We start from the raw sequence: 11067 nt of genomic DNA, 5'->3' as shown, positions 1-11067 counted from the left end.
TTTCTAATGTTTATACTTTATAATATATATATATATATATATAATAAAATATAATATATTATAGTATTTAATATTATATACATAATATATAATTTAATGTAAATGTAATATAAATATGATTTATGTCAAATATTTATATTGTTATTTTTATTAAACATATTACATATTTATATAAACATACAATTAGACAAATTGTATATATAGCTATAAAAATATGTAATTTAAAATATATTACTTAATACTTGACAAAAATGAATACTTCAAAAACAAAAGACAAAACTTCTGTGTATATGCTTGCATTCTGTTGTCCTGTGTTTGCATGCATATAGGCTGCAAGGCTTGTTTTGTTTAGATGTGGATTTTATGTTTTGTAAAGTCCCTAGAAAAGTGTTTTAGATTATTATTAGTAGTAGTAGTAACTTTGTTGAACTAATTACTAAGTGAACCATTATTGAGAGTGAAAGCTGGTTTACTTTCTTCACCCTGGTGCATCTAAAACATTTGAGGCTAGATCTAGCCAGATCTAGCAGTGCCACATGTACAAATTAAAAAAATGGAACAGAAGTAAGAAATTGACAGAGCTGAAAATGACATCTACTCAGTGAGACGGCAGCATCAGCAGCAGCAGCACAAATGGCCGCTATCTGAGGCTGAGAGAGAGTGTGGTCATGCTGCCGTCCTTTGATGTGATGCTCGAGACGGTCAGAGGGCAGAGAGCGAGCCGCTGTAGATGAGGAGATGTGTCAGCAGCCATGTGTGTGTGTGTGTGACAGAGAGGCCTCCATCTCTCTGTTCCAGTCCAGTGCCACAGGAAATGTACCCTGATATTAGCTATTAAAGAGCAGATTGTCAGGGGAGGGACGCCAGCTCAGACAGCTGCACAATGCGGGCAGAAAGCATGAGTCAGGAAAGAGAGAAGAATAGAGCGGAGTTAAGATGCTTTTTTACGTGGTTCAGGGCTGGATTATGGATCGGAACAGTGCTCTCGGGTCTCAGGAGCCGCTAAAACCGCAATTTCACCTGCAAACCTGATGCTTCTCAGACGTTTCTCCTGAGAAAAAGTGCCCAGGGATCTCACACGTGTCAGTTTCAGAAGAGATCTCAACGGTGTTTCCAACTGTGTTCAGATCAGTGATATTTTAACAGCATTGGGATACAGGGTTTCTGCAGCTTTAAAACGGTCTTTATCGGAACAGAAAGTCTTAAATTGATGAAGTCATGACATTACATATTGCACGCATTGCTAAAATTAAGTCAAGTCAAGTCAAGTCTGCTTTATTGTCAATTCTTCCGATGCATGGGGCAAAAGAGGAGAGGGGGGGCAAAGTCGGGAGGGAGTTCAGCTTCCTGACAGCCTGATGGATGAAGCTGTCCTTCAGTCTGCTGGTCCTGGCCTGGAGACTCCACAGTCTCCTCCCTGATGGCAGCAGACTAAAGAAGCTGTGTGTCGGGTGGGTGGGATCACCTGCAATGCAGAGGGCTTTGCGGGTGAGTCGGGTTCCATAAATGTCCTGGAGGGAGGGGAGAGAGACACCAACGATCTTCTCAGCTACTCTCACTATGCGTTGAAGTGACTTGCGGCAGGACGCTTTGCAGGCACCATAACACACAGTGATGCAGCTCGTCAGAATGCTCTCGATGGTGCCTCTGTAGAAGGTGCACATGATGGGGGCTTAATATCGTGCACAGTATTTTTGTCTTGTTTTCCAATACAAATTTCTGAACATTCTTAAATCGAGATACATTTACTTGAGATGCAAAATGAAGATATGAAGTCTTGTTTTCTGAGGAAAGTTAAGTGAGTTTGTTTAAAACAAGAACAAATATTCATCAATTGTTTATAAAAACTTGTTTCCTCTTTGAATTAAGTAGATTTATTCTGAGCCCATTGGCAGATCTTTTAATCATAAACTTGCTTTATTTTGATCAATTTCACACAAAACATTTAGCCTCTCAAGTAAATGTATCTTGATTTAAGAATGTTTAGACATTTACACAGGAAAACAAGACAAAAATATTGAGAAACAACATCAGATTTTTTGCAGTGTGATCAGTTTAGTTATTTCCATATTTTAGTGGTTGGGAGCAAATTCATGCCTTTTTTTTTTACTTATTTCAAAATAATGGAGATGACTTGACTGACTTGACTTAAAAGCTCTTTAAAAAGTTTTAAATTTAACTTCATGAAACCTGCAGAAACCCTGATTATAGTTTTTATTCATATTTTTTAATATTTTTATATTTTCTGATTTCGTTTTAATTTTAATGAATTGATTTTGATGTTGTCATTTTTATTTGTTTTTTAATATGTCAGTAGTTTTTATGAAATTTTATTACAATTTGACTTGTTTTAGTATGTCAAGTTAAACTAAATGAAGATGAGAAATGCCTTCTGAATACTTTTTAAAAATATTTTTATTTTATTTTAAAATATTTTAAAATTCTTTATTTCAGTTAAACTGAAAATGTTTTTTTATGATTTTTGATTTGGCTAACTATATTAACCCTAGTTCAGATTTGCCAAGATACCATAGTCAGCCATCTCAATATGAACAAAAAAATTTTCATCAAATGTTTTGAGCTGCTATATGCAATCATTTGATAGCGTTTTACTGCATGACTCATTTGCTTTCATTTTAATTTTATGAGAAACATCTGAGACAGTTGATAGTTAAAGGTGAAATGTGTAATTTCTGCATCACCAAACAAAACTGCACATGTAAAGTCTGCCTTACAGTCAGTATAAATAGTATAAACTAAGATAGGAGAAAGTTAGAGGAATCCATTAAGTCTGAGAAAGGGCACTTAAAATGTATTTTGGGAAGAGAGAGATTTGCAAACTCCAACTGTTATCAGCAAACCTGATGTCCTTTCCCAGCATCTTCACTCTGCAGCACTCAACCTTTCATCAGGCACTGAGCTGGAAAAAAGCCTTACAAACACACACTTACAGCCTGCTAGAGATGATGATGATTCTGCAGAGAAAGAACTCCGCTTGAAGTCTCTTCTGCCCACCAAGCCTGCATTTATTTGATCAAAAATACAGTAAAATTGTGAAATATTATTACCATTTAAAAGAACTGTTTTCTATGTGAATATATAGTAAAATGTAATTTATTCCTGTGATCAAAGCTGAATTTTCAGCATCATTACGCCAGTCTTCAGTGTCACATGATCCTTCAGAAATCATTCTAATATGCTGATTTGCTGCTCAAGAAACTGTAAGAAAATGTAAGCAGATGTATATTTAAAATAACACAATCATCAAACATTAAACAGCATATAAATCAAAAACTGCCAAACATTACCGAATGAAATGTCAACTCAAGAAGTGTTCTTAGAAACTCAAGAAACTCTTAGGAGTTTTGGTGGTGTTGATGAAAGCTATCTTTTTTTTTTGTTTGTTTGTTTAAAAGCAGAGGCTCTGTTCTTTCTTTTGACATATTGCATGTTCAGATATTCATGTAACAAAATATTCTGGGGGGCATGACATTTTTGTGAAAATGATCAAAAATGCTGGAGGCTGCTCTTAATGCATTTATGCATCCTTGCTAAATAAAGCTTAATTTCTTTAAAAAAATAACAAATCCCAACTGTACATGAAACATCAAATCTCTTCTGATTAGCTGTGAATGTGTGGCGTCACGCAGCAGGTTTGTATTCGCTGTGGCCTGTCAGTCGCGGCGCGGCGTCATGGCTGCAGCACAAATGACCTTCCTCACTGGTGTTTCACAGCAGCTATTACTCTCTATAAAATATGGAGAATTTCTAAATGAGATATTTGGGGCAATTAATAAAAAAACAGAGGTCTGACAGGAACGTGTGGCCCTCGGGGACTGATTTCAAAAGTCAGTGTGATTCATAATGGGGCGTAATCATTATAATTAGAGGGCTTAATCCAGCATCATGGTGAAAATGTAATCAGAACTCAAGGGAACTTTCTGATTAGTTGGTATAATAACGAGGGTGGAAGGATTATGGAGACATGCACTTATTACTGCTCCCGTAATTAAAGAGCAGAGATTGGCAGAGCGTTCGGTACATCAGCGGGACCGGAGAGGAGCTGATGGAATGAGCAGCTCTCTTTCTTTGAGTTATACGGCATTCTTTACTGAGTTACCTGAGAAAATGAGATGTATATTATTTCATGATTGGTATGATTTCTTTACCAAATTTTGTGTTTTACATTTATTATTTAATTAGTATTTATTATTAATAATAAGATTTATTAATATTGTAAAAATTAATATTTTTAATATTTTGAAATGTTGATTTTCAAACTAACTTCTGTAATTTTATCAGACAAAATGTAATATATAATTTGTATATATACAAAATTATTAACATTTGATATTAATAATGGAATATAAGCAATACTGAGGAAAACCTATAAAAACGAATATATCACCAGTTAAAACAATATTCTCAAAAAACATTTTTGTTTGTTTCAATTTTTCAAAACTGAGATATACATCATAAGTCATTAAGAAAGTGTTGAATACAGGGTATTACGGCTCTTTAGCCACAATTTCAAAATGTGTGATTCATTTTAACATTGAAGAAAAAAATGTGTCATTGTGATATTTTGTGACCTAATGCAATGACATTTAGGTATTTTATTTCCAAAAAGTGTTTTTCCATTATTTTTAGGGCTACTGAATATGGGGCCGTTTACACGACAACGTTTTCAGCCAAAAACGCAAAACGGGGTGACGTCATGCGCTTGCGTAGTACGTGTTAGGTATGTAGACATGCGCAGTGCGTGTCGATTTTAAAGGCAAGCGCGAACAAGCATACACAACAATGGCTTAGTACATGGTACTGTTGTTGCTGCTCAAGAGTTTGCTAACGCTTCTTCAGCAAAATGTGGATTTACTTCACCAATATTACAACCAACAGTGGAGAGACGCATCATATACATCATATAATCGTCACTTCCCTACAGGTACTGTTTACTAACAAGGTGACAGCGCCAACTACTGGCCTGGCATACGTAACACAGCGTTTTTGGCCGTTTTCGCAGATCTGTGTAAACGCGAATCGTTTTGAAAACGTTGTCGTGTATATGTGAAACTTTTTAAAAACGCAAGGGAAAAACTTTTCCGTTTTTGACGACATCGTTGTCGTGTAAACGTAGCCTATGATTGGTAACATAAAAATGAATTACATGGACTGACCCAGATATGTTCTGTCACCTTCAGCACCTTGATAGAGCAGATTGATCAAGGCCAATCCAGTCATTAATGAGGAACCATTGATCTCTTTGTCTTTTTCCTTCCTTGATGTTCTACCTGTGTGCGTTTCTCCTTCTTTTGGCACACAGGTCACAGCAGAGTCTATAGATCACCAGCACACTGACAATCAAAGCAGCCTGTACTCTCACAAATTACCCCTTAATAGCTTATTTTCACACACAAATGCTGCTCAAATTGATCACACGTCGTAGTTCGGGATGTGCCAGACTTCCAGCAGAGTTGGCCGGTTGTGATCCGAGCTTCCTGATGGTAGATGAAAATGAGGCTAATGTTCAGGTCAGTGCCGCTGCCCACCTCATTTACTCTTTATCTGTCGTTCAAGGTGAATCTCCCCATAAACAGCAAATGACTTTGTGGGCTTTTTGACATTGTGGAGTGGAGCTGTTTTAAATTACCTCTTCATTGAAAAATTAAAGCTGGATGGAAAATATGATCTAAATTGCTTGGTCTGTTCGCATAATATATTTATCCATACAGTGTTCTTATCCATACAGTTCTGAAGAACTGTGCTGCTGAAGATTCAGTCTTTATTATTTTCTGTTGCATTATCCTCACTGGTTGCACACAATAATGAGCACACTGCACAACCAGTGTAATCCGATTCAGAAACAAATGACTCTTTTGAACCGGTCCAGCCTAAAAGAGGAATTAGTTCTTGTTTTAGATGTTACCACAAATAGTGTTGTGTTTGTTTAGTATATAATCAGAACTATTTATTTGAGGGTTTTCCTCAAAAGTAATAAAAGAATCATTAATGGAGTCATTATGGAACTGGAATCATTAAATGGAATATGATTCATAATTGGTTAAATTGCCTATGATTCAACATCCTACTTAAAATAGGACATAATTCTTTCCAGATGATGTGTTCCTTCACACACATCTTTGCACCGTATGTGCGCTTACTAAACCAGTATTAAAACTGAAACTATTAAAAGGTAATTGAAATAAAGCTCAAATAAAACATACTTGAGTATGAATTTCAAATGTAAAAATGTAAAAATTTTAATTTAAAAACCTACAAAAATTAGAACTAAATGAAATAAAACTGAAAACAAAAATAAAAGCTAATTCAAAATATTGATAAATATGGTAACACTTTACAGTAAGGTTTCATTTGGTAACATTAGTTCGCTACATTAATTAATCTCACAATTAGTTAATCGAAATAACATTTTAAAAAACTAATATTAACAGTGGTTAATGATTGTAGAAATATATTGCTCACTGTTACTCTACAATTTTTCAACAAATTAGATCCTATATTTAAAACCTGGAAAACTCTGACCATGCCATTCTTTGCTGTTTTCATTTTTATTAATGTTAAAATTTCAGTCATTTAACAACACATTTGAATGTTCTCTGCTGTTGGTTAATGGTCACATCAACATAAAGATAAACAAATAAAATATTTCAAATTTGGGTATTCAAGTGTTTTATTTTGTTTTCATTTTAAAATCATTTATTCGTTTGAATTTTTCATTTTTATGACTTAATTAATTATTAGCTTTTCATCAACTCATAAAACTCCTGCAGTTATATTGCACTGACTTCAATTTTCATCATGTAATTTGTAATCGGTTACAGACTACAATTTGTAAGTAATCTACCCAGCTCTGCCGCTGACATGTTGTAGTATAGTTAGTTGTCTTACTGATTGACGTGGGCTGTTATAACCGGGTTGTTGTTGTTGTTTTTTGTCCAAACCCTCATCCGCAGAGCTTTGAGAAGAGCTCTTTTGGTGTCCTGTTGTCTCTGGTTGAGTTCCCCACTCTTACTTACAATGGTCAAGCTCGACTGAAGTGTCCATGTGGCCGCCGCTGCAGATTTAATAGAAACTGGAGTGTAAATGAAGTTCTCTGTGCCAAGCTCTCATGGTCAGTGATGCTTCTCTGGTGGGAGAGAACTTGCTCTTTTTGCTGTCAGCGTTGCCGCCCCAGTCCACAGCTCAACAAGCTAATCTCCTTTAGCCAGCTGGTGAGCCTTTCAAGAAGGACTCTGGGTTCCAAAACTATATGTGAAGAACTACATTTGTGGAGTTAGGGTTAACTATAGGGCTGAAACTATTAGATGAAAGTATCGACACCGTCGACAATGAAAAAGTTGTCGACAAATATTTTTGTCATCGAATAGTCATTTTAGGGCCCTATAAAATCAGTTTTATTTTTTTCCAAATTCCGTTTAATTTTTTTCCAAATTCTATTTTTTCCATTTAAATTTTTCTGGATTCCATTTTTATTCTGTTTTAATTTTTCTGGACTCTTTTTTTAATGGTTAAATTACATTTTATCAATCAAAAAGTAATTAATTAAAATCATGAAAATTATACAATTTAACATCAATTTATTCAAAGTTTAACAAAAATGACCTGTTTAGGGCCCTATTAATTTTTTTTTTCACACCTTCTGTTTTATTGTTACCAAATTCTGTTTATGCATGTCCAATTATTTGAATGCATGAAAACAATTTCATTTATTAAAATGTATTTTTACAATAGCCTATGAAATATTGTTTCTTCCCCCTCAGAAATTCTGTTTTGTAGGCTATTTATTTTTTTTCAGGTTATCAAATGAAGGCATAAAACATTAATTCAATTAATCTATTAACCAAATAAAAATTAAACAAACTTTTTTTATTATTTAGTATTAACAATAAAATATTAAATAAATATTGTGTAATTATTCCGTAAAAAAATAAAGTTTTAATAATTTTAGTAATAGTAGTAGTAGTTGTAGTATTACGTACATTCTACTGAACAACAGTAATATATTTCAGGCACAATAATTTCTTCAAGTTAAACTGAACTTTTATTTTGACGGGTTGCCGTGAATACCTTTAAATTTCTGTGTGCATACGATATGACGATAGTTTCTCTCAAATGAAATGGTGAAATGCTCATGAAGTGACTCTGAGCACTTCTAGAGATTGTTTATGTTCATGTACTCATATACTGAGGTGGCAGATGCTGAAATCACCGCAAGCGTCACGCACGCTTCAGTATGTGTGTAGTAACTGAAACAGCCCATCTGTGCCTTTCATTCACACAGCGACACACAGAACATTCAGGATTCATATTTAAATAGTCTTTTTGTTGCTTAATATTTACAGATACAAGTCCGTATCGTGCTTTGATTTAAGTGTGATGACCTACTTTTGATTAATTCACCCAAACTTTGACAAATTCCGTGACGTTCCGCGTTAAACATTAAATTCCATTTTTATGACTGGATTCCGGGATTCCGTCCGCGTTTTCCGCATCGCGGAAATCATAGGGCCCTATAATTTGATCTCATATGACCTAATGTAAGGGTCTGCAATAACGTGGTTTGACCAGTGTGGCGCTTTAGTGCACGATTGTAATTCAACCCTCCCGCGTATATTTCAATAGAAGAAGATGAGTTTATGCCACATATAAACACCCAAACCAGTAGAGTGTGGAAAAGTTTTACAAAACTACAAACAAAAATGTGTAAAGGTCCCGATATTCTCGCGGCGAAGTTTTTTCTTCAGTTAGAGATAAAATATAAGCAAGCAGCGCTTTATAGTTAGCGAACATCCTGACTCTGCTTATAGCGACTTGTAGATGAATGTGTAAATATGTGCTGCAAGCTTTCCTCTCAATAACAACATTTTGTCTGGGTGCATCTTTACAGTATTAGACATGAAAAAACAGTGTCAGTCAATATTACAAATGGACAAATTAATTCTAATTTCAGTTAGAATTACAAATGGATTTTTTGCTATAAAGCAGCTCTATATGCATATGAATATGTATAGAATGTATAATTTGAACAAATTGCAAAAGCTGAATAATCAATCAAAGCCTATTGATCAATGAGTGAAATAATCGATGATTTGTCGATTAATCGCTCCAATAATCATCAGATTAATTGATTTTCAAAATAATGGTTTGTTGCCGCCCTAAGGTTAGCTAGTTGGTTTTAGTTTGAGCGAGATGTTCGGTAGCATCCATGCCTCTTTTTTTATACAGATGATCCGAAGAGGAGCTCTGGGATAAATAAAAGACTACTTCACGGGTCACCAAAATAGAACAACATAATTCAGTATCGATTGAGTCCCCAGGGTCTGAAATGAAGAGAGCCTCTGTGTTATTACTGTACAAAGAGTTCAGACCCCTCAGACATTGATCAGAGCGTCCTGCCAGAACCAGACCTCATCTGGGGAAAATCAGCGGCAGTTTATCTTATTCCGTGCAATTAATTTCAGTGTCGACCACATTAGGTAATACTGGCGTGTGGCGCCATCGATCTCGATATTTGACACAGTTATTTTCCAGCACAAATAAAGGAAGTCTTCAAATCAAAGCAAGTCCAACACTGGGGGGAAACTTGCAGTCAGAACTGAAGAGTGCCGTTTGATGGAATAAAGTGCTCATGTATTATTGACAATGGCACCGAAGGAGCTTTTAGAGGCTGACAAGTCATCAGTGACATCAGGGTTTGTGTTTATGTGCGCTTGCTGCATATTAATTAATCCAAAACACAATCCAATACTCATCCATCCAGTGGATAGTATAATGTGTTTATAATTAGAAAAATCTGACTCGTATTTGTGCCTCAATACAATGCTTCAGTTAGAAAAATATGCATGTGTTTATTAAATATTTATTTAGTTCAATTGTATTTAACTTGTAATAATTTAATTTTTACATTTTATTAAGTTATTATATATTTTAAATGATTTTTAATTAGATTTTATATTGCATAGTCCAGTAAATTAAATACTTTAAAAATGAAAAGGTACTTTTCAATCATTTTCTTTTTTCAATTTATTTGAAACTTGATGATGAATTATGATTTATAATTAATGAATAATGAGTCTCTATTTATTTATTTGCTTGTTTGTGTTTCAAATATTGTATTTTAACTTTTGCAATTTATTAAATTATTATAATTGTTTAATTAAATTTACATTTTGTATTGCCATTTAGTTGGTTAGTTATGTTTTTCTTTGTATAGTCTAATAAATAATTTTCTCTTCATATTTAGAACTTTATGGATACAAACGAAATGGTTATTCCTAATAAATGATGAATCTGGATGTATTTATTTATTTGTTTGCTTTTCAGTTTTTATTTTAGCTTTATTTTTTACGTTGTATTAAATTATTATTTTAATATTTTATTCATTAACATTTATTAACTAATAATTATTTGTTATTAGGTGTGTGTGTGGTTATTTATGCTGGAAATGTTTGTATAATATGAAACTTTTTGTATAATCCATTAAATTACTTTAAAAATGAAAGGTACTTTATTTCAATTATTTTCTCTTTATATTTGGACCTTGATAAATGGAAACAAAACAATTATTCATAATATATGAATGATGAGTCTGGCATCAGTGCAAGAACAGCTTCACATTATGAAACACTTGAGTTCAAATCAAAAGACTTCCAATAAAAACAGTAAAGCTATTATTATTATTCTTATTTAAGCAAGCTATTATTTTGACACTTACCAGTAACAGGTTATTTGTCTTTTACAGGTGGGAGTCATGGAGCGCCTGTGGCCCCTTCATCACCCTCTTCTGCCCCAGTGTCCGGCCCCGGCGTGGAGCCCACAGAGCCAGAGTCTACCTCAGTATCAGGAGGAGAGGAAGGCCGCTCCATCACGCCCAACCCGCCTGAACCAGAAGAGAATGACCCCGCAGTCAGTCCAGAGACGGAGAATGAGAAAGCGCTGCGTCTGCTCTACTGCTCCCTCTGTAAGGTGGCCGTCAACTCTGCGTCACAGCTAGACGCGCATAATATCGGTGAGCAGCTTCTCAGAGCACCTGCACTGAGGCTTTTC

General features: G+C 34.6%; 1 protein-coding gene across 4 annotated transcripts in view; it reads left to right on the top strand.

Annotated features, from left to right (window-relative positions):
- znf385d (zinc finger protein 385D) overlaps window positions 1-11067 on the top strand; it is a 68753-nt gene that overhangs the window by 49214 nt on the left and 8472 nt on the right. For all 4 annotated transcript variants that reach the window (XM_016464349.1, XM_016464346.1, XM_016464347.1 and 1 more), the window contains exon 5: window positions 10763-11029. In XM_016464349.1, coding sequence (XP_016319835.1) covers window positions 10763-11029 — 267 coding nt within the window. The remainder of the gene's footprint in view (window positions 1-10762; window positions 11030-11067) is intronic.

The sequence above is a fragment of the Sinocyclocheilus anshuiensis genome, unplaced genomic scaffold (genome assembly GCF_001515605.1).
Source record: "Sinocyclocheilus anshuiensis isolate Anshui unplaced genomic scaffold, SAMN03320099.WGS_v1.1 scaffold552, whole genome shotgun sequence".
Classification (NCBI taxonomy): domain Eukaryota; kingdom Metazoa; phylum Chordata; class Actinopteri; order Cypriniformes; family Cyprinidae; genus Sinocyclocheilus; species Sinocyclocheilus anshuiensis.
The sequence above is the reverse complement of the archived record's forward strand: the minus strand, read 5'-3'. Positions and strand labels throughout refer to the sequence as shown.